The following is a 27,771-nucleotide window of genomic DNA, read 5'->3' as shown; positions in this document are numbered from 1 at the left end:
CCAAAGCACCCCCTCGCGCCAAGCCACCGTGCAGAGGCCAAGGTGCTCTAAGGTGTGGATGTTTTCCACGGAGACGCCGGACGACCGACTAACAGTGGTGTGCAACCTTTGTCGCGCCAAGATCAGCCGGGGAGCCACCACCACCAGCATGCGCAGGCATATGATGGCCAAACACCCCACAAGGTGGGATGAAGGCTGTTCACCGCCTCCAGCTTGCGCCACGGCCTCTCCCCCTGGGCCCCAACCTGCCACTGAGATACAACCGCCCTCTCAGGACACAGGCACGACCGTCTCCAGGCCTGGACCCACACCCTCACCTCCGCTGTCCTCGGCCCCATCCAGCAATGTCTCTCAACGCAGCGTCCAGCTGTCACTAAGAGAATCATTGGAGCGAAAGCGCAAATACGCCGCCACGCACCCGCACGCTCAAGCTTTAAATGTCCACATAGCCAAATTGATCAGCCTGGAGATGCTCCCCTACAGGCTGGTGGAAACTGAGGCGTTTAAAAACACGATGGCGGCGGCAGCCCCGCGCTACTCAGTCCGCAGTCGCCACTATTTTTCACGGTGTGCTGTCCCAGCCCTGCACGACCACGTCTCACGCAACATCGTACACGCCCTCACCAACTCGGTTACTGCCAGGGTTCACTTAACAACGGACACGTGGACAAGCACAGGCGGGCAGGGCCACTATATCTCCCTGACGGCACATTGGGTGAATTTAGTGGAGGCTGGGACAGAGTCAGAGCCTGGGACCGCGCATGTACTACCCACCCCCAGAATTGGGGGCCCCAGATCGGTGCTGGTATCTGCGGCGGTGTATGCCACCTCCACTAAACCTTCCTCCTCCTCTTCCTCCTCCTCCAACGCAACCTCTACCTCGCAATCAAGACTTGTCAGCAGCAGCACGTCGCCATGCTGAAGCTACTCAGCTTAGGAGAGAAGAGGCACACAGCCCACGAACTGTTGCACGGTCTGACAGAGCAGACCGACCGCGGGCTTTCGCCACTGAGCCTCCAACCGGGCATGGTCGTGTGTGACAACGGCCGTAACCTGGTAGCGGCTCTGCAGCTCGGCAGCCTCACGCACGTGCCATGCCTGGCCAACGTCTTTAATTTGGTGGTTCAGCGGTTTCTGAAAGGCTACCCACACTTGTCAGACCTCCTCGGCAAGGTGCGCCGGCTCTGCGCACATTTCCGCAATTCCAACACGGACGCTGCCACCCTGCGCACCCTGCAACATCGGTTTAATCTGCCAGTGCACCGACTGCTTTGCGACGTGCCCACACGGTGGAACTCTACGCTTCACATGTTGTCCCGGCTGTATGAGCAGTGTAGAGCTATAGTGGAATACCAACTCCAACATGGGCGGCAAAGTGGGAGTCAGCCTCCTCAATTCTTTACAGAGGAGTGGGCCTGGATGGCAGATATCTGCCAGGTCCTTGGAAACTTTGAGGAGTCCACCCTGATGGTGAGCGGCGATGCTGCAATCATTAGCGTCACCATTCCCCTGATATGCCTCTTGAGAAGTTCCCTGCAAAGCATAAAGACTGATGCTTTGCGGGCGGAAACGGAGGCGGGGGAAGACAGTATGTCGCTGGATAGTCAGAGCACCCTCATGTCTATATCTCAGCGCGTGGAGGAGGAGGAGGAGGAGGGGGAGGAGCCTGAGGAGGAAGAGACAGCTGGGCCCACTGCAGAGGGTGCCCATGCAGCTTGCCTCTCATCCATTCAGCGTGTATGGCCTGAGGAGGAGGAGGAGGAGGATACTCAAAGTGATTGTCCTAGTGGGGGCAGCCATATGTTGCATTCAGGTACCCTGGCACAGATGGCTGACTTTATGTTAGCATGCCTTTCTCGTGACCCTCGTGTTAGATGCATTCTGGCCACTACGGATTACTGGGTGTACACACTGCTTGACCCACGGTATAAGGAGAACCTTTCCACTCTCATTCCCAAAGAGGAAAGGGGTTTGAGAGTGATGCAATACCACAGGGCCCTGGTGGACAAACTGATGGTAAACTTCCCATCTGACAGCGCTAGTGGCAGAAGGCGCAGTTTCGAGGGCCACGTAGAAGGGGAGACGAGGAGATCAGGCAGCATGTTCAGCGCAGCCAGGGGAACACTCTCCAAGGCCTTTGCCAGCTTTATGGCTCCCCAGCAAGACTGTGTCACCGCTCTCCAGTCCAGGCTGAGTCGGAGGGAGCACTGTAAGAAGATGGTGAGGGAGTACGCAGCCGATCGTACCACCGTCCTCCGTGACGCCTCTGCTCCGTACAACTACTGGGTGTCAAAGGTGGACACGTGGTCCGAACTCGCGCTGTATGCCCTGGAGGTGTTGGCGTGCCCTGCGGCTAGTGTCTTGTCAGAGAGGGTGTTTAGTGCAGCTGGGGGAATCATCACAGACAAGCGTACCCGCCTGTCAACTGACAGTGCCGACAGACTTACACTCATAAAGATGAACAAAGCCTGAATTTCCCCAGACTTCTCTTCTCCACCAGCGGACAGCAGCGCTACCTAAAGAACTTTGTCAATCTGTGTATGCTATTCGTCCTCCTCCTCCGGCTCCTCCTCCTGAAACCTCTCGTAATCACCGCGAATGGGCAATTTTTCTGTGGGCTAAAAGGCTCATATAACTTTTCTAAATAATATTTATCTGTTTCAATTCTCATTAAAGCATTGAAACTTCCACCTGAACCAATTGTTTTATAGACTGGGCTGCCTCCAGGCCTAGTTAAAAATTAAGCCACAGTACGCTAAGCGATTAATGGGTTTCACCTGCCCTCTGGGTTGGGCATGGGCAATTTTTCTGGGGTACATTTGTACTGTCGGTACAACAATTTTTCGGGCCCTCGCCTACAATGTAATCCAAGTAATTTTTATGGGCTTCGCCTGCACTCATGGTACACCACTGTGTCTGGGGTTGGCCTCCACATTTGCTACAGAAATGTTACTCTGTTCTACCTACCTATACTTCTGCCACAGCAATGCTACAGGGGTCTGACTATACTTCAGCAACAGAAATGTTACTTCGGTCTGCCGATACTTCTGCTCCTGAAATGTTACCTTGGTTGGTGTATACTGTTACTACTGTAATTTTACTAATACTGGGCTCTGCCCATAATGCTTCAACGGAAATGTTACTGGGGCAGGTCTATACTGCTATAACAGAAATGTAACTAATAGTGGGCTTTGCCCATACTGCTTCTACGTTACTGTTGCTGGGGCCTGACTATACTCCTACTACTGAAATCGTACCAATACTATGCTCTCCCTACACTGCTGCCAGGGAAATGTGAATCTGCTGCTTTGCCCATACTGCTTCTACGTTACTGTTACTGGGGTCTGTCTATACTGATACTACTGAAATGTTACTGGGGTCTGTGTATACTGCTGCAAATGAAATGTTAGTGGGGTCTGTCCTCACTGCTGCCAATGAAATGTTACAGGGGTTTGTGCATACTCTTACCGCTGAAATGTTACTAATTCTCGGCTCTGCCTATACTGCTGCTACTGCAATGTTACAGGGTTGTGGAAACGGAGGCTTCCCAAAGACATGATGGTGGCGAGCCCACGCTACTAGGTTCCACAGGCGCGACAACTTTTCAGCGACGCGGTCACTGGGAAGGTGCATATAACCATGGACACGGGGACAGGATGTTAGCTTTGCTGTCCAGGGCACTGCAATGGGATATATTTATGTACCGCCGGTGGGTTCCAGGGAGCCACCCATGCTGTGGGTGCACACGGAATTCCCATTGCGGAGTTGTACCTGCCTGTGACTATTTATAAAAAACCCCGGTCTGACTGGGGCATGGAGTGTGGGCCGAAGCCCATCTGTATTTAATCTGACGTTAGCTCTACTATCCGGGGCACTGCATTGGGACAAACTACAGGAGCAATACAGCGCTAATGAGACGTGCACAGCTCCGCTAGCATAGGAGTCCGCTGTAGGCCCGCGATTGCTGAGAGTTTGTGCAGAGGCCTATGTCCTTGGTGCAGTGAAAGTCTGCTTCCTGCCTACGATTGCTGAAGCTGTGGGCCGAGGCCTATGTCGTGGGCGCGGTGCAAGTCTGCCATGTTTGGCCGCTCAGATCAATTTTTTGTTCATGTCTTGGGCTTCCTAGGACCCACCTATGCTGTTGGTGCAAACTTAGTTCCCATCGCGGTGTTTGACCTGTCTGGCACAAAGACACTGACTGACTTGGGTAGGGGGCAGAGCGCTGACGGCTTTCCCCTTGCAGTGTGGATTGAGCTATGCGACACCTTGACAGAATGAATACTGTGTGGCACATGGATTCCCCATTGCTATGCCCACGTTTGCAGCTCCTGACAGAGGTGGCACAGGATTGGATGTCTCATTGCTTCTGTACAGCATTGTGGGCTATCGCCCCTTTTAAAGAGGGTCGCTGCCTGGCCCTGCCAACCCTCTGCAGTGTGTGCCTCTGGTTCCTCCTCATGGCAGACGCACTTATAAATAGACATGAGGGTGGTCTGGCTATGAGGCCAGCGTGTGGCATGAGGGCAGCTGAAGGCTGCGCAGGGACACTTTGGTGTGCGCTGTGGACACTGGGTCATCTGGGGGGGTTGGGCAGCATGTAACCCAGGAGAAGAGGCAGGGGTGTGTCCCGCAGGCAGTGCTTGTGCTTAGTTGGAGGTAGTGTGGTGCTTAGCTAAGCTGTGGTTTACTAATGAGGGTTTGTCCAAAGTAAAAATTGTTAGGGGGGGGGCACTCTTGCCGCTATTGTGGCTGAATAGTGGGACCTGGGAACCTGAAATGCAGCCCAGCATGTTGCCCCTCGCCTGCCCTATCCGTTTCTGTGTCGTTTCCAGCACTTTCTTGGGTTTTGCAGATTTTCACCAATGAAAACCTTAGCGAGCATCGGCGATATACAAAAATGCTCGATTCGCCCATTGACTTCAATGGGGTTCGTTACTCGAAACGAACCCTCGAGCATCGCGGAAAGTTCAACTCGAGCAACGAGCACCCGAGCATTTTGGTGCTCGCTCATCTCTAAAAATAACACATCTGGAACTAATTAGGCTAAATAGCCCTTTAAATCGAGGTGCGGCTGTGTACCACGCCAAAGAGCAATCACCCCACCAGTGCAAAAAGTACAGTAATATGCGCAAAAACGTGCGGAGAAAAGATTCAATCACAATGCTAATACGTTGCTCTACCGCTTGCGTTTTTGCGTATATGGCGCTCGTGTGAGGCCACCCTTACTCTGTATTTAGACGGGCAAGTGTGATATAAGATGGTGGAAATCTGACCTATATTGCACTCATTTACTAGTGATTTTTCAGTGATTTTCATGCATGTACAATGCGTTTTGGGAGTAAAAACGTATGATTCACATCAATGTATATGCATTTTTCACACACAGTTTTCACATGCGTAAAAAAAACCCGAAAAAATAAAAAATATCACATCTGGTTCCTACAGTTAAAATGGTAAAAAGGGATTTGCATGCGATGCGATTTATTTACTGCCGTAGCAAATAATGCATATTCTTGAACAGGAATCGTTCAATAATAGGACATGCGGCGATTCTTCTATCTTGGACCTGCAGTGCAAAAGAGAAAACACTTGTGTGCATGAAACCATTCAAACGAATGGGTTATTTTCCCAAGTGAGGTCAGTCCATATCGCAATCAGGGCGGATTCAGATGAGCGTAGTATTCTTTCCTTGTGCGGCTGTGATAATCATGGCCGTATAACGGGACAAAATGGAACCACTGATCTCCATGGATTTCAGTGGTTTCATTAATTGTACGGGCGAGAAAAGATAGCACCAGTCTTATCATTCCCCATGTAGTAAATACTACGTGCGGGACAGATCGGGTAGCACCAGTCCTATCATTCCCCATGTAGTGAATACTATGTGTGGGACAGATCGGGTAGCACCGGTCCTATCATTCCCCATGTAGTGAATACTACGTGCGGGACAGATCGGGCAGCAGCAGTCCTATCTCTCCCCATGTAGTGAATACTAGGCGCGGGACAGATCGGGTAGCATCGGCCCTATCTTTCCCCATGTAGTAAATACTACGCGCGGGACAGATCGGGCAGCACCAGTCCTATCATTCCCCATGTAGTGAATACTATGTGCAGGACAGATCGGGTAGCACCGCTGCTATCATTCCCCATGTAGTGAATACTATGTGTGGGACAGATCGGGTAGCATCGGTCCTATCTTTCCCCATGTAGTGAATACTATGTGTAGGATAGATCGGGTAGCATCGGTCCTATCATTCCCCATGTAGTGAATACTACGCACTGGACAGATCAGGTAGCATCGGTCCTATCTCTCCTCATGTAGTGAATACTATGTGTGGGACAGATCAGGTAGCACCGGTCCTATTATTCCCCATGTAGTGACTACTATGTGCGGGACAGATCGGGTAGCACCAGTCTTATCATTCCCCATGTAGTGAATACTACGCGCGGGACAGATCGGATAGCACCAGTCTTATCATTCCCCATGTAGTGAATACTACGCGCGGGACAGATCGGGCAGCAGCGGTCCTATCTCTCCCCATGTAGTGAATACTACTTGCGGGACAGTTCGGGTAGCATCGGTCCTATCATTCCCCATGTAGTGAATACTATGTGTAGGACAGATCGGGTAGCATCGGACCTATCTTTTCCCATGTAGTGAAGGTGAACCCGACCATAGGAGGAGACTTTTACTGAAAAAGAGGGCCTTTTAGATATTCAGTTTGAAAACTAGATGTCCAGTGGGTCTAAGGCTGGGCGACAAAGTCGCGTAATTTTCTCGCGTTGCGGCAATGCGACAAGTCACGTGTATGTGAAGCCCATGCTTTCCTATGGGTTTCTTCACATTTGCAATGTTTTGTAGCATGTGACATTGCTAGTCAAAAACCTTGCGGGTTTCGCGATATGCCTGCGATTTGCGATGTTGCGAAGCCCATGCTTCCCTATGGAGCCTTCCTCTCTGTTGCATTGCATAGAACAAAAATGCGGTGCAACTTTGACAGTAGGAAATCGTACTGTAAAAGCCCTAAACTAAGCCCTAGCTGCGGAAAAAACACATACATCACCTAAGAAGCTCTGTCCAGCGTCGTCTTCTCCCCGATCCCCTGCACTGGTCTTCAGGCATGCATTGTGGCCGGGAATTGGAAATTCCTCCGCCTCCAGGAAGCGCTGCTTCTAATTGGCTGAGTGCCGTAGTGCTCAGCCAATCAGAGCCAGAACTCGTTGAACAAACCACAGCCATTCATAATGATGGGGTGCATTAAAAACCACTTCCGAACGCAGTAACCCGTGTCCGAAAATGGTGGTAAAATCGCAACAAAACATTATGATTCAAATCGCAGAGTTTTTCCCACGGTATGTGTGAGAGTGGCCTTAGTTATGTGGCATGTTCAGTACGAGGTTCAGCAACGACCTAGTAGTGGACAGTGGGGAACTCCACAACAGCCCCGATCAGGTAAGTGGTACTTTTGGGGTGGCATGGACCTCTATATCTCTGACCAAACCTGAATTTCCAACTTTTGTATGGAAATGGAATGTAACCCATTATGCGGAAATATACAGTATACAGCTGTATCATAAGTGCTCGTTCTAAACTTGAACAGCGAGATAGGTTGGGTCAAGAAAGCCCCAAATATACCTACTTTACACAGGGTGTAGTCAAAAACACTGAACCAACGCTCTGTATCTCAATAAGCCTAATTACAAAGTTGAAGACTAGCATGTGAGAAGCAGACATCCGCTTTCTGAGTCTCTCTAAGAACTACACCAAAATGTTAAAAAAGCAGAACAGCGCCCCTAAATCTAACAAAACAAAACAAACCCCACTCCCTGGGTGTTTGTGAACCCCCTACAGCACAGGCCTGGGATGTTTTACTGGATAGAGTCCTTTACCAACTATCCCCTGTCCATATCAGGACATCCACCACAGGAGGGCGCTCTTTACCCATATGCAGCCAAATCTCCCGATCATACCAGATTTAAAGGGGTTGTCCCGCGCCGAAACGGGTTTTTTTTTTTTTTTAACCCCCCCCCCCCCCCCCCCGTTCGGCGCGAGACAACCCCGATGCAGGGGTTAAAAAAACCACCCGCACAGCGCTTACCTGAATCCCGGCGGTCCGGCGTCTTCATACTCACCTGCTGAAGATGGCCGCCGGGATCCTCTGTCTTCATGGACCGCAGGGCTTCTGTGCGGTCCATTGCCGATTCCAGCCTCCTGATTGGCTGGAATCGGCACGTGACGGGGCGGAGCTACACGGAGCTACACGGAGCCCCATTCAGAAAAGAAGAAGACCCGGACTGCGCAAGCGCGGCTAATTTGGCCATCGGAGGGCGAAAATTAGTCGGCACCATGGAGACGAGGACGCCAGCAACGGAGCAGGTAAGTATAAAACTTTTTATAACTTCTGTATGGCTCATAATTAATGCACAATGTACATTACAAAGTGCATTATTATGGCCATGCAGAAGTGTATAGACCCACTTGCTGCCTCGGGACAACCCCTTTAATAAAGAAAAAAAAGAAAGATTGTGCTCAGGGAATTATACAACTTTAAGAAGAGGTATAAAGGAGTAGTAAAAAGGCCAGCTGACTTACTCTCTGGTGGGGTCCGATGTACCCCCTCTATACCACCAAGCACTAATCCACTGTAATCAGTAGTGACAAATAGGCTGTCACAGGTCAAACCTACAAGAAATGTATTAGCTTCAAAACAAAATCATACAGGATACCACGGGAACCAGACTGGCAAATGTGTAACGTATTTCAGGGATCTCTTCTATCCTTTTAACCCCTTCATGACATGGCCCCTTTTTTCCCCCCATTTTCGTTTTTTCCTCCCCCTTTAAAAAAATCCTAACTCCTTTATTTATCCAGCGACGTCGCTGTATGAGGGCTTGTTTTTTGCGGGACGAGTTTTAGTTTTCAATGGTGCTATTTAAAGTACCATATAATCTACTGAAAAACTTTTAAAAAATTCTAATTGGAGTAAAAGGAAGAAAAAACGACATTCCGCCATTTTTCAGTGCATCTTGTTTCTATGGCGCACAAGCTGCAACAAAAACGACATGATAACTTTATTCTATGGGTCAGTACGATTGCTACGATACCAAACTTGTATAGTTTTTATTTACTATACTACTCTTTTTTTTAAAAAAAATTTCAATTATTTTCTGCGGTCATCTTGTGCTCGCAATAACTTTTTTATTTTTCTGTCAACGTAGTTGAACGAGGGCTCATTTTTTGCGGGATGTCCTGTAGTTTCAGTTAATTCAGAATACATACGACTTTTTGATCGCTTTTTATTGTGTTTTTTCTGGGAGACAGGGTGACTGAAAAAGTGCATTTCTGGCGTTATTTTTTTTTTTTTTCGGACGACGTTCACAGTGCAGGGTGAATAATGTGCTACTTTGGTAGATCGGACTTCTATGGACGCGGCAAAACCAGATATGTATTTTTATTTTATTATTTCAATTTTTTAATTATAAGTATGGCAAAAGGGGGGTGATTTAAACTTTTATTACTTTTTTTTAACAACTAAAAAAACTTTATTGATCTTTTTTTTACCTTACATTCAAGTTCCCCGGGGGACTACAATATGCGGTGCTTTGATCGCTCCTGCAGTATGACGTAATGCTACAGCATTACGTCATACTGCAATTTCACAGGCAGCCTATCAAGCCACCCCACAGGGATGGCTTGATAGGCAGTCTCTCCAGGCAGCCCTGGGGCCTTTCAGAAGGCCCCTGACTGCCATGACACCTGCACATCTCCCACGATCTCACCGCGGGGAAGGGGGGGGCGTGCGGGACCCCCGGACAGCATTTGGGGGATTTAAAGGGTCATTTGAAGGGTTAATTTTTTTCTAAATCACTGCATTCAAAGACCTATAACTTTTTTATTTTTCCATGGAAGGAGCTCTGTGAGGGCTTATTTTTTGTGAGACAAGCTGTAGTTTTTATTGGTACCATTTTGGGGTATATATGGCTTTTTTGGTTACCTTTATTGCTTTTTTTTGGGAGGTAAAATGCTAAAAATGAGCATTTTGCCACAGTTTTTTAGCATCTTTTTTACGCTTTATGCCATGCAGGATAAAAAGGCTGTTCAACTTATTGTATGCATCGATACGAACACGGCGATACCAAATATGTGGGATTTTATTAATTTTTTTATGCTATGAGAAAAAGTACAAAAAAGTTTTTTTTTTACATTTTTCTCTATTGTACAGTATTTTTATCTTTTTTTTTTACACCATTTGTGTCTGTAACACCGCAATGCACTTACAGTTGGTATGGCCGGAGGCCTTTGGTTGTCACATGACGCCACACTCTATTTGGATATGATGACGACGCAGAAATAATGGAGACCAGTCCAGTATAGTTTAGTAAACTGAGAGTGAGCAGTTTTACTAAGTTTGATATCGGTAAACAACAGGTTAACTTTACAACTTTCTGTGGAGGGCTTTGTCTCAGCTGAACAAGGATCCAATATAAGACTGGCAAGATACAGTAAGACTGATTTGATGATTCTCAGATTTTCAACGCTCTCTCTAATATTAACTGAAGATTGATTGAAGTAGACAATTTTCCACACTAGGAAAGTTTAGATGAACAGGTTTGAGTTGGAGTTAGCTGACGGTGTACTTGTAAAGCAGAGAAACTGGTGGCTATATGCTGATCCTGGCTTTGAATTCACCGGGTAGCTGTAACTTACTATTTGATGAAGAGGCACCTCTGAAAGGGATTTCTGGAACTCTGCTATAGAATCACAAGGGAGCGGGTTGTCCCCACACTCGACTTTGGCTTAAGATAACTCGCTGAACACTCCTCCGCGCCGACTACGGGAACTGCAACCTCTCCTCACACGCACCTGGCTGAGTCTGCTAATTGCTATGCGTCACTTCCTTTTATCATCTCTCTCACTACCCGCCACCTTGCATAGTGACTTGTATGTTTGTTTCCCGCCTTTGGGGTTCTGCACCAGTAAGAGTAAACCTGACAACCAGCCAATGAGAGGCCAACTGACATCAGTGATGAGCTCTAGCTTAGAGCAGAAGGGGAGAGACAGGGTCTCTCCCACAGACTGCACCTTCTGTATCCTGGGACAGCAAACAAACAGGTGAGACAGGATAAGTGTGCTTATAGTGTTCTGTAGTACCCGCTGGGCCACTACATGTCTCTCTGGGGGACTTACATCATAGCACCGATGAATGTTATGATAAGACATTGCAGGACTTTGCTCCTGTAATGCCTTATCGCTTGTTATAGCGATCATAGGCAGTGGTAATACAGGATTTCTGTACGTGGCATCCTGTTACCATGGCAAGCAGCCAGGCTCTCTGCGATTACATCGCGAGAGCTCAATGACGTCACAAAGAGAGTGCGCTCCCTCTGTGAAGCCTTTACGTGCCACGATCTACATAGTTTGCGTCAGGGAAGGGGCTAACAGTGGGGGTCGCATCTCCGATGCACCCACGCTGTTGCAGCGGGAGGCCAGCTATTAGTGACAGCCAGCTCCCACTACCGGATAGCGCGAGATCTCTTCTGATCTAGCACTATCCACAGGACATCAGGGTACATCCAGTTGTGGGAAGTACTCCGCTGCCATGATGTACCCTTACGTCTTGTGGAGAGAAGGGGTTAAAGAGGTTCTACCAGAATTGCAAGTTATCCCTTATCCACAAAATAGGGGGTAACTTGATGATTGATGGGGTCTCACTGCTAAAACCCCCGCTGATCTCAAGAACGGTACTACTGTGGGGGAAGTTGCTTCCACAGTGATGACACTGCCAATGGAGCGCTGGCAAAGCATATGTGGTCAGCGCACCATGCATTTCAATGGGGCTGGCGGAAATAAGTGGCACCCGCTCAGGTATCTCTGCAGTTCCATTATAAGTGAATGGAATGCTACTTGCGCAACCAACAATTCAGTCTCTGCCCCATTACAGGAGGTGCAGTAACCTCGCAGTGAGGAGGAGGCGAACACAGGGGTCCCATTCTCAAGATCGCTAAGGGTCTCAGCAGTGAGATTCCTACCAATCAGCAACTTATCCCGTATTCTATGGATAGGGGATAACTTGTAATCTTGGTACAACCCCTTTAAAACGACACACAGCACATTTCTTGAAGCTTCTCACATGCTGCTCTTCAATTTTCCAATTAGGTTTAATGCTGCTTTTACACTGCACAATTGTCGTTTGCGCATGCGAACGGGCTGGTGATGTCATGACCAGCTCATTCATGTCCATGCAGCCTACTAAGACAGGCAGATTCATTCTTGACTCGTTCAACAAGAATCGTTCAGTGCTTACATTCCTTACATGAAACACTGAGTGAGAAGTGTTTAAACGGAACAAGTGAACGAGCCAACAATGATTTACAGTCCTGCAGAAACTGAATGACGAACGAGAAGCGAATGATTCCCATTTGTCATTCAGTTGTTGGCTCGCATTTAGACTGAACGATTAACGTTCACTTTAAGTCGTTTGAACGATTTTTTGAATGTTGTTGCATCTAAATGCAGCGTGAGGGCTCAGTCACGCGGGCGCCGATCTGCCTGTGTTTCTGGATGATAAGGCGGCCGCACTGCAGGTGCGGATGACTCTCCGTGGTGGCTAGAAAAAAGAACACATGGCTGGTAATGGAGCTGGTCATGCGGAGAATCGTCTGCACGCGGTGCGTCCGTCTTATCGTCCAGAAACACAGGCGGATCAGCGCTCATGTGACTGAGCCCTTACTTTCTATCTCTTACAGGGGTCACAACACACAATTACTGTGGTCCGGGTCCCTCAGAGGCCTGTGTGCCACACCATAGTGTAAGGCATCCATGACTTCCTACTCAAGTACACTTCTGTTCTTTCAATATAGCACACAAGTATTGAGATGTAAAGCTGGATCGGTCTTTCTGACTACACCCAGTATAAATGTATTTTCTTTACCGTAGAGACTGATCTTAAGAGTTTACATGTAATGCATCAGACATGTCAACTTTCATACTGAAACCCTTGGTGGGAAACAATATGAGTATTGTGGTTTTGTTCTAATCTACTGCATAGAACATCTGCAGTGGCCCAGTACATCATCCTGGTCCCCTCCATAAATGTCATGTTTTATGTTGATGCACTGTGCAAATCTGTCCTGTCATTCTAGTATGTGTATTGCACAGCTGCAGCAAATGAGAAGTTAAATGTCTGCAAAATATGAGGTGACTGTCTGTGAATGTAACAAATTCTATCCTGTCACGTGGTATGAGTGAGGCTAAAAACGAGTGCCTGAGAGTGAGAAAAGGTCCATGTCTTCTGGGTTCCTGTTGAGGAATGACAGCTACATGGGGGGTACCTTTAACCGGTACTAGTGTATCTTGACACCACCGGAAGCTAGGGGTGTAACAGCTGTCACCAGGAGTGAATGCTCCTATCACACCCCTAGCTTCGGATAGGGAGAAAAGATACAATAGGAAGGAGTAATGGCCGTGGCAGATACCCCCTCACCTTTTCCTGGCACTGTTCCTTGTCCCCGTTGCTGTCCCTTTTTCAATGCAGCGGCAGCCCGACATTTTCCCTGCATGCTCCGAGGCTAGGAGTGCTCCCCTGATCAGTCCCTGTGGCGCGCCGCTCTCCCTTCTGCACTTGAGCAGCAGGGTCCCCCGGTCTTAGTCCCAGCAGCCCGCCACGCTCCCTTCAGCACTGCAGCGGCGGGCAGGCTGTCCTCTTGCCTGCCTGCTCCACACCTGGTACTGGTTCCCCGGTGTCACTGGCAGCGGCCAGCGTGCTCTCTTCTGCACTGCAGTGGTGGGCCGGCATCTTGCATGCGTGCTGCGCCGCTACTGCTCGCTGGCGGCCCTGCGCATGGGAGAAACATGTACAGCTGCCACATGCTGCCTTACAGTGAGGAGGAGAGTGTCGGCGGGGGCACATAGGCAGCACAGAGTCACCGGGCCCACATGGCCAGGCAGCCGCAGGGGGAAAGGGGGCCTGGGAGCGCAGTGTCAGGAGCGAAGGCACCGGCTTAACCCTGGAGGGTGGCCAAAACACTTGCCACACGCTGCTGCAGGTAGCCAATCGGGAGCTAGGGGTGTGACAGGGGCGTTTCTGCATTGAAGCCCTGTCAAACCTCTAGCTTTCCGTGGCATCAAGATACACTAATACCCCTTTAACCCTTGTGTAGTGAAGTATGGAAGAAGAGGAGAGGTTTCCCGGAGTGCTTGTTTATGAAATGATGACAGAGTGAGCCCCCGAGAGAGAGAGTGGGCAGCCAACAAGTGCATTCTTCCAAGGCCCAGTGCAGAGGTACTCAATTATAATTGTTTTACGCCCGCGCCTCCTGAAGTCTGGGACTGCCAGGTGGAGGTACTCTGTCATTGTTCACACTCAAGAGTCCTGAAGTTTGCGTCCTGCTGAGTGGAGGTACACGTCTTTATTTGGTCACGCACAGACGACCTGAAGTCTGGGTCTGCTGTGTGGAGGTACTTTGTTTTATCTAATTCCTGCACTTTCCAATCCTGTCATCTGTGCCTTGTGTATTGCTGAAGTTTGCCAAGTAAAGTTTTATTCCAGGCCCTGACCATTCCCGGGGACCTGAGGTACTCTACAATTGTCTGTGGCTCAATTATTTCCCTGCTGATGTTCATACCGGTGGGAACCAGAACAGCGGCGTCACCCATGACAACCACAATCCCTGTTCCCCAGTTAATTGGGCATCCCAATGCCGCGGGTGTCCGGAAGAGGCCCAGCGCTGCCCTGGCCGAGGCTACGTGAGTCCCTCCAGGGAGGAGCGTGGTAAATGTCACCATGAGAAGCCAGAATCTTACCCTCCCTGCTCCTCAACGTAGGCCCTATGTCCGGGGTCACCCTATGGCATGCTGCACATCCTTTCTCTTTAGTTTCATCAATCCACCCAAACCTTCACACCTTCATCCGAAATAAGACAAACCATAGGTTAGTATGCTGAAAATTTATTTAGTAATCATTCCAGGGGTATAGGGAGTGGGGACAATTTAGGTAAAATCATCATTTTTATAGATGAATGCTAATCTAAAGGTGATTGTTGATTGTGTTGTTGATTGGAGATTTTCTTTGCATCCTACATTCAGTCTGATGCCTGGAAAAAAAACAAAAAGAAATTAAATATTCCATATTTTTCATATGTCTGTAGGGCTGTTTGTTGGCTGTATCTTTGTTATGTATGTAAGGTACATGGTTCAACAACATGGTGGAGTAAGGCTGCTTGCACACGGGTGGGTCGGACGCCACATTGGAGTTCGACCTGGTGCCTGGCCGGTGACCCCAGCTTACCTCTCTGCCGTCTTCTCCTCTGCTGCTGATGTGCCGGCCGACGCACCGGCACACATGCGCAGTACATAGGACACCGCGCTGTCGCTATGGTGATGACGAGGCTCCTGCGACCATTTTGCAATGATGATTTCAGAATGGCAGCAGGACGGACAGCTTCCTTTGACTTCAATGGAAGCCGGCCGTGGGTAGCCCACACAAAATCACAGCATGCTGCAATTTCTCCCCCGTGAACGGAAAATCGCAATCTATTTCCGCTCATGAGCAGGAAATCGTTTTTTCTCATAGCATGCTATGGAATGGATTTGCTGCAGAATCCAGAGGTGGAATCCTGCTATTGATTTCGCAATGCAAATCTGCCCGTGTGCAGAAGGCTTAAAGTGGATGGCCATGACTAAATAAGTCATATGGGAGTTTACTTTCAACATTTAAATCAAACGGGCTTATTTGTCATACTCATAGGGTGCTTTCACATGGGCAAAATTATTCCACAACAATGTTGCATAATATTCTGTCCCGGAATCCGCACATCTAAATGCAAATTTTGATAGAGAATTGCCAGCAGAATTCTGCAATTTCATTTCACATCAAAATCCACAATTTAGCAGTGCGAATTTTGGTGCTGCTTACTCCGCAAGAATGCAAATTTCACTAAACTTGCTGTCCATCTTATCTCTGTTTACTATGCAGTTATATATAACTCTTTTCCTTTTATTAACCCTTTAGGGCGGCTTCGCATGCACTGTAAATGCTGTGGAATTTCCAGAGTGGATTTTGCTGCAGAAAGTCATTTACAGTACAAACCGCATGGAGAAGACGTCTAAAGTCTCCCTTACACGGTGCAGAAAATGTTCACAACAAAGCAGCAGCATTTTTGAAAACCGCTATGGATTTTAAATCCGCAGCATGTCTATTTATATTGTGGATTTATGCCGCAGATTTCACCCCTTGAAATACAAGGCTTAAAATCCGCATCATATCTGCAAGAAAATCTGGACCATTTAGCTGCAGATTTGGCCACTTTCGCTTTCCAGCATATTTGCTGCAGTTTTTTTCACTGGTGGAAGCCTGCAGTGATTCCGCTACATGTGAAGCCCCCCTTAAAGTTGTATTCTTATCACAAATTGTTATGGTATATCCACGAGTTCTAACAAGAGGGTAAGAGGAAGGGGGGGGGGGGGGGCTCTACACCTAATTGTAACCAATAGATCTGACTGGATATCAAAAGTACAGCAGGTTGGCGGTCAGCTAGGTAATAGTGACCACAATATAGTTAATTTTTATTCCTTCTTTAATATTATTTTTTAGTAGAAGAGATAAAAAAACTGTAAACTTAATGAAGGCCAATTTCCATATTTTTATCAAATATCCAAAAAGGGGTCAAAAAGTGAGTTAGGAAATGACATGTCAGCATGAGCACGTTATGACGTTTTCTTGGATCGTATGTCTATTACCCCTTAGGGTTCCTCATCATTGCTGAAGGGCCATTGGGAGTCGTATGTTCAGATTCCCTTAGATGTTTTTCCTGGCTGACCCATCTATTAGAGTGGGAGTTTATATATTCCAGCCCCTGCTCTTACTAATTGCTGGTTATTGATCTCTTGTGGCACAGTTGGTCTAGTCCATATTTCCCTTGGTATGGCCACCCTGATTCAGTTAAGTAGCTGGTTTATTAACTAGTATATTGGAGTTGTTTTTGTCATCGCCCCTGCTGCCTATAGTTGTTCAACTTCTTTATAGACATTCCCTGTTTTCACTTAGGGTCAGTGCAGGTGGTCCAGGTTCTGTATGAGGGGTCATACTTGTCGGGATGATCGCCCCACTTTCGGCTGGGATTTTACCTCTTAACCCTTTGCAATCCAATTTTGGATTCAGGGTTTTCTAGGGGGTTTTCTCTTTCTGCCATTATACAATGGTGCCACCTACTAGCTAGAGCCAGTACTGCGGAATTAGACATGCTGGAGAGGCCCCCGACTACAGATCCGCCAGTAATATACAGTAAGAATACCCTGCCGGATGTCTTCCAATATCGGAAGCTGTGCAGCCTTCAATCAGAATGTCTTTAGACGTCAGACAGTGGATTGGAAAGGGTTAAGGTTGTTAGGGTTATATTTCTCTTTTTCCCTCTTGGTTGTGTTCGGTGGTGGTTTTGGTGTTTTACGTGGGACCTAGCAGTATTTATTTGTCCTGTGTGAACATTTTCGTGCCGGGCGTTGTACATAAACATTCAGCACAAAAGTAGCAGGTGGGCACTAATTTTTACTTTGGCAGTGCAAAGCAACTGCTGCCAAGGTAAATGAAATAATGGGATACAACCAGAGGCATGGATGCACATGACAAGAACGTGGTTTTGCCATTGTACAAATCATTAGTTGGCCACACATGGCATATTGTGCACAGTTTTGGACATCTGTGTATAAGGACATAGCTGAACTGGAGTGGGTGCAGGAGAGGGTAGATAGTATAATAGATTTCTGAAGGAGAGACATTGATCCAGGATTTTCTTCTGATCTGTGGAGTCGGGAGGGAATTTTTCCCTCCATTATGAGGCTGTTGGCAACTACCTCATGGGGGTTTTGTCACCATCTTATCAACACAGTAGGATTATAGGTTGTACTTGATTGATTTGTGCTTTTGACCAGCTACGTCACTATTTAAGCCTGTCTTTGCTTCGAGATGAGCAAGACATGAAACTGAGCAAGTAACAGTAGCCGGTATTTAGGTATGTAGAGGGTATCTAGAATGGTAAGAAACGTAACATATCAGAAGTTAAGATTAGTGAGATTCTGGATGTTAAGACACCCACCCCACTTACCCCTTATGATTGCTGATGGATGCATGCTCCTGTTGACTTTGGCTCTCCTCAAAAAACTGTATAGGGGACGACTGTCATCCCAGCGATGATCACTCAGGCAGAGTGTGTCGGAGATCGTTCCGCCCGCCCACCTCCATTTACAGAAAACAGGCAGTTGTTCATAGATGAATGACTGCATATTTACGCTGGCCGATGCAGCGGCAGACCAACAATAATTTCATGGTCTGCATGAAAGATCTGATCAATAATTTCTCTGATTGTTCTCTCGCTGCCTGCATTTAGATGGCACAATTATCGTCCAGACTGGTCAATCTAACAAATGATTTACACGATAATCATGCTGTGTAAAAGTAGTATAATGTTTGTACTCTACTCTCTAAGGAGAGTAGAGAAGTGTTTATAGGAGCTAAACAGTCATGGAGGTCAGCAGAGTGCACTTTGTTCTAGCAGTTATATTATTGAGGGGTGTTGGAACTCGGACCCCTTCCCAACACAACTGGTGCCATGTTACAGATTTTCTTTTATTTAATACATACATTTATCATTCTCTGAAATGTGTGGTAGGCCTTAGAGCCCGCCTCAGACTGGGAGTACGCCTCCGAGTCCGAGTCCGCCTCCACCTCCGACTGGGAGTACGCCTCCGAGTACGCTTCCGAGTCCGCCTCCACCTCCGACTGCATTTCCTAATCCGTTACCAGTTACTCCGTTAGCTAATTGTCCTACTGTCCCCTGGTTAAAAAATAAATACAAATATAATTTTATTAAGATGTACAAGTGAATAAAATAGACATAAACTAGCAGAACTACATTCAGTACTAATTCCACAACATTCTGCAGGATTTTACAATAATACTGGAATGGCAGTTATATTATACATCTGATTTTACATGTCTATGTACGCATTAATATGTCTGTAGTGCCCAATAAGCAGGGCCCCTGGCATAGAGTGCCCCCATACTTAGTGCCCCAGTCAACAATTTCAAGGAATGTAAAACAAAACAGTCGCTTCCTCTTCTCTCCAGCGCAGCAAGAATGCAAATGATCAGTGAGCGGCCAATTAGCGGCTGCTCCCGCATCAGAAGTCTAGATTGGTTGTTTAATTAATTGCCAAATCATCAAGCAAATTACTTTTGCAAGCAGTGATTTGGGGATCTTGCAATTTTTTTACTTACTTGAAGATCTGCCATTGCAATTTTAACTATTTAGAGTGGATATAGATATTTGAGCATATCTATCCATCCATCCATGCCTCCCTTCCCTGGCGTAACTATAGGGGTCGAAATTACGCACCAGCCCCTAAGCCAGGCAGCCGATAGGTTCCCCTCACCATGCTGAGGCTGCCTGACTGCACTGTTTAATGCTATGCCTAGGACCCCCACACGATGTGTCTGGGGTGAGCGCTGCACAGCTTCCCCTGCACTGTGACTGATAGTCAGAACTTCCTCCCCAGCATCGGCATTAAGGGGCATTATGTGTGACAGGGGGCAGATGGAGAAAAAAAGAGGCATTATCTGCGACAGGGCAGAGGGGAAAAAAAGGGGGCATTATGTGGTATGGGGCAGAGGGAGAAATAAAGGGGCATCATGTGTGATAGGGGTCAGAAGGAGAAATAAAGAGGCATCATGTGTGACAGGGGGGCAGAGGGAGAAATAAAGGGGCATCATGTGTGACAACGGGGCAGAGGGAGAAATAAAGGGGCATCATGTGTGACAGGGGGGGCAGAGGGAGAAATAAAGGGGCATCATGGGTGACAAGGGGGCAGAGGGAGAAATAAAGGGGCATTATGTGTTACAGGGGGCAGAGGGGGAAATAAAGGGGCATCATGCATGACAAGGGGCTGACAGAGAAATCAAGGGACATCATGCATGGCAGGGGGCAGAGAGAGAAATCAAGGGGCATTATGTGTTATGGGGCAGAGGGAGAATTAAAGGGGCATCATGAGTTACAGGGGGCAGAGGGAGAAATAAAGGGGCATCATGCATTACAAGGGGCAGAGGAGAAATCATGGGGCATCATGTGTTATGGGGCAGAGGGAGAAATCAAGGGGCAATATGTGTGACAGGGAGCAGAGGGAAAAATAAAGTGGCATCATGCGTGACAACGGGGCAGAGGGAGAACTATGACAGCTCATTCACAATATACACTGCATATATAACTCATTGATTTGAATGGATTCAGTCACATTAGTATATTTTCGCTATGTATTTTGCTCATGTAAAAAAACGCAGCTTGTCCGATATTCGGGTATTTTCTGGACTGACATACTGTATGTAAGTAGGGAGTGTATAAATACGCTGTTAAAAATGTACCCACTTGTGTATAAATGCTGTGTTTACACGCAGCGTATTTAGGTGACCGAAACCCACATTACAGGGCAGGATATGTGACGGGGCAGAGAGTGAAGTATAGGGGGCATCATGTGTGATTAAGGCATCTTGTTTGGGGGGAGAAAAGCAGCATTCTGTGTGATAAGGCAGATGGAGAAATGGCTTCCTGTGTGATGACAGGGCAAGGAGAGAATGATGAACTAGAGGAACTATGAGGGGCATTCTGTGTGATGGGGAGGGGGCAGAACCATCAGTCTGTGTAAAGAGTAGGGAATGATGGGGAGCAGTTTGTGTGAAAGGTGAGAATTCTGTGAAAGAGGGCAACATGGAGAGCATTCTGTGAGAGTGTGGCATGTGGAGAAGTTTGTGTTAGATTACTTATTAGAAGTCTAAGCTGGTTGGCATTATTAAAGGGAGCAGCAGTCTGGGCCAGCTACAGGTGAAAACCGAAAGTGAATGATACGAATCAGGTAAGACATCATCTGTTATCACTGTAGGTAACTGCACTGTAATCACTATCACTGTGTAGAATCTGTTCATCATATGCTAAGTTCACTATTAGAAGTACACTAGAGCCAAGCTGCTGTATCTGAGCCTAAAGGCCCTTTTACACAGAACAAGTGTCGGCAAACGATGCCTGACAGCACATCCCTGTGTATACTTGTTCCCGTGCTGTTGCACAGGAGCAAGTATTGCTGGATCGCTCACAGCACGGCTGGCAGGAAGGCGAGGCGGCTGAAGGAGTTCTCTCCCCGCTCCTCTCCATTCACTGTAAGCAGCGGCTGTTCACTACTGAAGAACCGCTGTTTACACTGAACAATCGTTGTTCAGCATTTTAAGTTGCTTAAAACTGGACGATTCTCGTCCAAAATCCAGCGAGAGCCTGAACAACCAGAACGATAATCATCCCGTGTAAAAGGGCCTTAACATGGTATGAAAGTTATCTTATCTTGTCTTCAGTGTGTATGTCTAATTTATTATTTGCTTTTGCGTGGGATACAAAACAAGTTTCAAGGCTTGTGCTGCATAGATGAATCACTTAAAAGGCCAGTGATGCTGCTAAAAGAGATGGGCGAGGCATGAAGTGCAGTTGCAGGGGGACCCCAATCTATCTAATATCTGTCTATCTAATGTCTGTCTATCTACTGTCTGTCTAATCTCTCTCTCTCTCTCTCTCTCTCTCTCTCTCTCTTTCTCTCTCTCTCTCTCTCTCTCTCTCGCTCATATGTTATTTATTTGACTTGAGATTGTCTCAAGTTAAGTAAATAACATAGGACATAATTTTAAATGAAAAGGTCACACAAATTCTATACAGGAATTCTCCATCTCACCATAAGACATCCAGCAGTGCCTAAAAGTGCATTAACAGTCGGACTAAGTGAGCCCTGTAAGAAAGAAAATGCAATTTAATTACAATGGGTAAACTATCTGTGAAATCTGCTTTTCAGATTGTGATATTTCTAATATTAAATCTGTAATTCCTCGTAGAAGTGCAAGTACAAGAGCCAATAAATTGTCTGTATCGGTATTTGAACAGATTGCACTGAATTAACCCCTTAAGGCAACTCTAAGGACTCGGCACTTTAGTGATTTTATGCATGTGATGGTTTTATAACCCCATTTTTTTCTTTGGCTACCAAAACCATTTGTATTATATTTACTTTTCATGACATACAGACCTGTTTTAAATACCTTTTATCAATAATTTTTTCATTGTTTTATTAGGGGTACTGCGTTTAACCCCTTAAGGACATGGCCTATTTTGGGCTTAAGGATACAACGATTTTTGGCGGATTTTCATCTCCATTTTTTATAAGCATAACTTTGCATGGTGAACTGTCTTTATTGGTGCCATTTTTGGGTGCATAGACTGTATTTTAAAACTTTATTATTTTTTTATGATAGCAGGAAGACAAAACGCATCAATTCTGCCATAGATTTTTCTTTACAGCATTAGGGCTTATTTACACGTACGTATATCGGCCATTGTTTTCACAGCTGGCCAATATACGCTTCCATCTGAGCAGTTTCCCCCTTCCCTCCCCTCACCGACTCTCTGCATCTCTCCTCCACTCTGGCGTTTGCAATGGGAGGGGACGGGATGGGGTGGAGCTAAGCTCCACACTGTTCTGCCCTCTGCCATTACTGGCTGCAGACAAGGGGCGGGGAGGGAGCTTAGCTCTGCCCCCGTACCACTCACTCCCATTGAAAACATCCAGAGGGGGAGGAGAGAGGCAGAGAGACGTTGAGGGTAAGGGAAGGGGGATGGGGGGACTGGTCAGTTGGAAGCGTATATTGGCTGGCCGTGAAAACACCGGCCGATGTACGCTCGTGTAAATAAGCCCATAATCATGCAGCATAAATGACACAATGCATTGTTTCTGTGAGTCAGTATGATTACAATGATATCACAATTCGTATACTTTTTTTAGGATTTTCCACTTTTCCGCAATAAAAATCTTTCTTTATGGAAATACTTTTTTTTTCTAAATTGCTGCATTGAAGGTCCTATAAGTTTTTTATTTTTCATGGATTGAGCTCAGTGAAGGCTTGTTTTTGCGAGACGAGCTTTACTTTTTATTGGTACCATTTTTAGATACATATGGCTTTTTTCATTGCTTTTTTTGGAGGCAAAATGTAAAAAATTGGCATTTTGCCTCGGTTTTTTAGTTTTTTTTAATGCTTTTTGCATTGCAGGATAAAAAAGCATATTGAACTTTTTGTATGTGGCGTTACGGATACAACGATACTGAATATGTGGGATTTAAATGTTTTGCTTTTTTTATTTTAATATGAGAAAAAGCACAACAAAAGATTTTACATTTTTCTTTTTTGCACATTATATATTTTTTTTAACTCTATGTGTCCCTGTGGGGAACTTGCACCATAGCATTGATATCTGGCGTCCTGTTGCAATGGCAACTCGCAGGGCTCTCCGCGATTGTATCATCACAGAAGGAGCAACGGGGGTTGCTGCTCCGATGCACCCCGGCTGCTGCAGGGGGCAGCTGGCTATCAGTGACAGCCGGCTCCCGCGGGATCTCTTCTGATTTTGCTCTATCCTCAGGGCGTATCTGTATCCCCTGTTGTGCTAACTACCTCCCTGGCAGGATGTACATTACTCCTTAGGGCGGGAAGGGGTTGAAAAGTAAAAAAAAAGATTTTTATAGATTTATAGCTCTTTTTAAAATTAGTACAGTAACACTAAAATAAAGAATAGGAATGGGCTCCCTATTGTGTTTTGGACATTTTGATATATAACTTATATAGTCTTGGATTACAGGGTGGCTATGGTAACGGTTTAGTTTGACGTAGGCTGTTATTGTATTTTGATATATTTGTATTTTATGCTATAATTTTCTTTATTTTGTATATATTTTTAAACATTTACTGCATGTCCCCCATGCTATCACATAAGACCCCTAGGAGACATTTACAATGCTTTTTTATTTTTCTTATTTAACAGTTTTTCACTGGACTCCTAGTTATAGGGGTAAGCATCCTCATATAGTGACAACTGTCACCGAGCTGGACTAGGTTCTTCCATGGGTTGCTGGTAGAGGAAACACTTCTGCTTCCCTGTCCACTTCATAGCACTCACTGAGTGCGGTATAGGCTGAAAACAGATTGGAGACGTGGCTATAAACCTCTTCTGCCTTCTCCTCCAGGTCCTTGGTCACCTCTGACAGCTGAGCACCTGACATGCTTCTGCTAGATTGCAGGAGCTTTAAACCCACAGGTTTAAAGCCCAGGACCAAGCGCCATATATTTATAGCACTTGTATAATAAGAGGGTTTTGCCTCCTTTTTATTTCAAATGAACTTCCCTGCACATAGCTTCTGGGAGCTGCTATAAACTGCTATTTCTGTGTTTAATGGTGCCTTCAGACGATCGTATATCGGCTGGGTTTTCACGCCCAGCCGATATACGTCGTCCCTCTGTGGGAGGGGGTGGGGCGGAGCTAAATTCCTGGACATAGCCCCACCCCGTTCCGCCCTTCCCATTGCAAATAGTGGCGAGGGGCGGAGAGGGGGTGGAGAGGAGGCGGGAGCTCAGTACACTGCTCTTGACTCTCCCAGCTTCCTCCCGCTGCAGAGAGGGACGACATATATCGGCTGGGTGTGAAAACCCAGCCGATATACGATCGTCTAAATGCGCCCTAATTGATACATCACTTCTTAGTAAGTTGTGTTCCGACTGCAGAGTCTCTGCACTGGAGTGCTGTCTTATCAGATGTTTCATGCTCCGGAGACAGGTATTGCTAAAGCCCTATTTACATTGGGCGATTATTGTGCAAAATTTATTCAAATGAGCAAAAATGCGCAATAATCGTCACGTCTAAATGCAAACCCATCATGTGGGATTTATTTACTGTTCGTTTGTCGCTAAAAAAAAACCATCGTCGGTTTGCTCACTTATCGCTGCGTCTAATCGCTCCCCGCTCAGTGTGTCACATAGAATGTGAAGCACTGAGCGAGAATTTAGCTAAAAGTGAGTGAAAGTCCGCGAGGATCTGCCTGTCTAAATGTTCTGCACGAGAGCAAACAACTAGCGGTGACGTCACCGGCTCCTGCAGATCATTTAGATGACCGTTGTCCCGTGTAAATGGGCCTCAAGGCAGCCTCTTTTGCTTCAACAGGAAACACCTGATTAGACGGCTACTCTTATCAGTTACTCTTTAAAGGTGCATTCACACGTAGCGGAATTGGTGCAAATTTTTCTCAACAGCAGTATCACTTCTCACCCCGGTTACCGGAAAACATTTTGTCCCCAGGACCGGAGGATTGCTTTAACTTTACTTATCAAATTGCGTCAATCATGGTTTTGAAAAAGTCTGTTCTATGTAAGTTATTACACAGAGCTGGCAGCAAGCAGTCAGCGCCATTTTCTTACTGTAATCAGTTACAATCGCCAAGTTTTCAGTTCCTAGACAACTGATTGCCAACCAGACTGATGGCGGTGGGAACAACTATATCGAGTTTATATTCAATAGGAAATGCTTTTAAATGATGCTGAGAGTATGTACAATGACACACAGATGTAGAACACTTATGATAGTTACCAGAAGATTGCCTACTAAAGCACCGACGCACGTCTTTTCAGCCACTTTTTGCAATTCAGCGGCCAATTTCAATATTTCCTGAAAAATACCGTTATATACAAGTCACATTTTAGGAAGAATGAGTAAAGATATTCATATCTAAAACATAAAATGATGTAAATGTCAAATGTGCACGAGTATTACCGCTGTCCAACAACAGAATCTCCCTTTATTATCTAATAGCTTTAGGGCTCATGCCAACAGTCGGAGCCCGCGGATTTACGCCGCAAGAGTACAGCGTTTAAAAACGCGATATGCCTGTGATTGATCGCGGAATTTCACTGTGGATTTTCGCGGTCTCCATTACTATTATAATGGAGGCGTCCGGCTGTGGAAATCCGCGGTGAAATAGAACATACCGCGATTTTTTTCCTGCAGCGGGGATCGGTGGCAGAATTTTGCATATGAGCATTGCACAGCAGGAAAGCTATAGTGTTCAATAGAACCTAATAGCTGAGGAATTCTGCCGCAGGAAATGCAACAGAAATCTGTCCATGGGCATTAGCTCTTAAGAACTGGACAATCCACAGTTGATTTTGCACTAAGGACGCCTGCAGACGGGACCCAACCCGAGCGCCTGCTGGAACCAGCGCGTACTCACCCGCGCCCGCCGGCTCTGGCTGTTTGACGCGCATGCGCAGACCGGAGCCGGCGGCGGGTGAGTGACATTTCTGTGCGGGGCTGAAATAGAGCATGCCGCGATTTGTTTGCCGAGTGATATTTACATTAAGAATGTATAATGTACTGAAAAACATTTAATACATTTTTAATGGAGAGAAATGGAGAAGAAAAAGGAAATTCCGCCATCTTTCGGTGCGTCTTGTTTTGACGCATGCGGGGTCCGACCCGCCCATGTGCAGGCGGCCTAAAGAAAGTTGGCTGTTGGCAATCACTGGTTAATTATTACCTAGAAAAAAAGCAAAATGAAGCAGCTCGCACTACCACAGTTAAAACAATAGAAAGTAGTGATGTTAAAGGGGTTGTCCCGCGCCGAAACGTTTTTTTTTTTTTTCCAATAGCCCCCCCGTTCGGTGCGAGACAAACCCGATGCAGGCATAAAAAAACAAACCGTCCAGTACTTACCCGAATCCCCGCGCTCCGGCGACTTCTGACTTACCTTGTGAAGATGGCCGCCGGGATCTTCACCCTCGGTGGACCGCAGGTCTTCTGTGCGGTCCATTGCCGATTCCAGCCTCCTGATTGGCTGGAATCGGCACACGTGACGGGGCGGAGCTACGAGGAGCCGCTCTCCGGCACGAGCGGCCCCATTCAGAAGGGAGAAGACCGGACTGCGCAAGCGCGTCTAATCGGGCGATTAGACGCTGAAGATTAGACGACACCATGGAGACGGGGACGCTAGCAACGGAACAGGTAAGTGAATAACTTCTGTATGGCTCATAATTAATGCACAATGTACATTACAAAGTGCATTAATATGGCCATACAGAAGTGTATAACCCCACTTTGTTTTGCGGGACAACCCCTTTAAGCTGTGTTAACTCGCCCAGCTACTTTTCCATCACATATTCTCAACACCTTGAGAAGACGTAAATATGCAAATACATGAATAAGAATCAGTAACAGATGACAATAGAGGCGGCTATAGTATCAAACTTGTACTGGGTCTCAAGGAGCCTCAAGCTACAAGTAGGTATATAGTTGAAATAGCAAGAAAAAAAATATTATGTGTGTGTGTGTGTTTATATATATATATATATAAATTACAGACAGTATCTTACCTCTTTCAATTCAATTACAGTTTGGCCCAAGCCAGGACACAGCTGATCCTTAAAAATAAATAAAACTCAGATTTTAGTACAGCTTACATTAAGGACTCGTTCAGGAATTCATTGAATTCAATGGATTGGCTAAGCACTGCCTGTGATTGGCTGTCATTCAACGCAGGGCTGAGTGCTGCCTGTGATTGGCTGAGTGCTCAGTCAATCAGAAACAGCCCTTTCAGCAGGCGGGGATTTCAAATCCCCTCCTGCTGAAAGAGATTCAGAGCAGTGCAGGGAGAAGACAGGCTGGATGTGTCTGAGCCCCCTGGCAGCTGAGGAGAGGTGAGTATATATTTGTTTTATTTTTAACACATTGTGTGGATGATTTTCAAGGAAGGGCTTATATTTCAAGTCCTTCCCTGAAAGTCACTGCAGGGGTTGCCGGCAGCCCATTGCTTTCGATGGTGCTGCCAGCAGCAGCCGCGGCCCCTTTGAAGGCAATGGGCACAAATCTGCATTCACG

General features: G+C 46.6%; 1 protein-coding gene across 1 annotated transcript in view; it reads right to left on the bottom strand.

The window, feature by feature from the left end:
• Positions 1–14,931: 14,931 nt before the first annotated feature.
• The window catches only part of LOC136621720 (uncharacterized), a 32,419-nt gene continuing 19,579 nt past the window's right edge, over positions 14,932–27,771 (bottom strand). The window contains exons 13-17 of the mRNA XM_066597393.1: positions 27,267–27,314; positions 25,489–25,566; positions 21,758–21,811; positions 18,636–18,828; positions 14,932–15,093 (exon numbers count right to left, since the gene is read on the bottom strand). Coding sequence (XP_066453490.1) covers positions 18,679–18,828; positions 21,758–21,811; positions 25,489–25,566; positions 27,267–27,314 — 330 coding nt within the window. The 3' untranslated portion in view covers positions 14,932–15,093; positions 18,636–18,678. The remainder of the gene's footprint in view (positions 15,094–18,635; positions 18,829–21,757; positions 21,812–25,488; positions 25,567–27,266; positions 27,315–27,771) is intronic.

This window comes from Eleutherodactylus coqui, chromosome 3 (genome assembly GCF_035609145.1).
Source record: "Eleutherodactylus coqui strain aEleCoq1 chromosome 3, aEleCoq1.hap1, whole genome shotgun sequence".
In the NCBI taxonomy this organism is placed as follows: Eukaryota; Metazoa; Chordata; class Amphibia; order Anura; family Eleutherodactylidae; genus Eleutherodactylus; species Eleutherodactylus coqui.
This window is presented reverse-complemented; position numbering and strand designations above follow the sequence as displayed.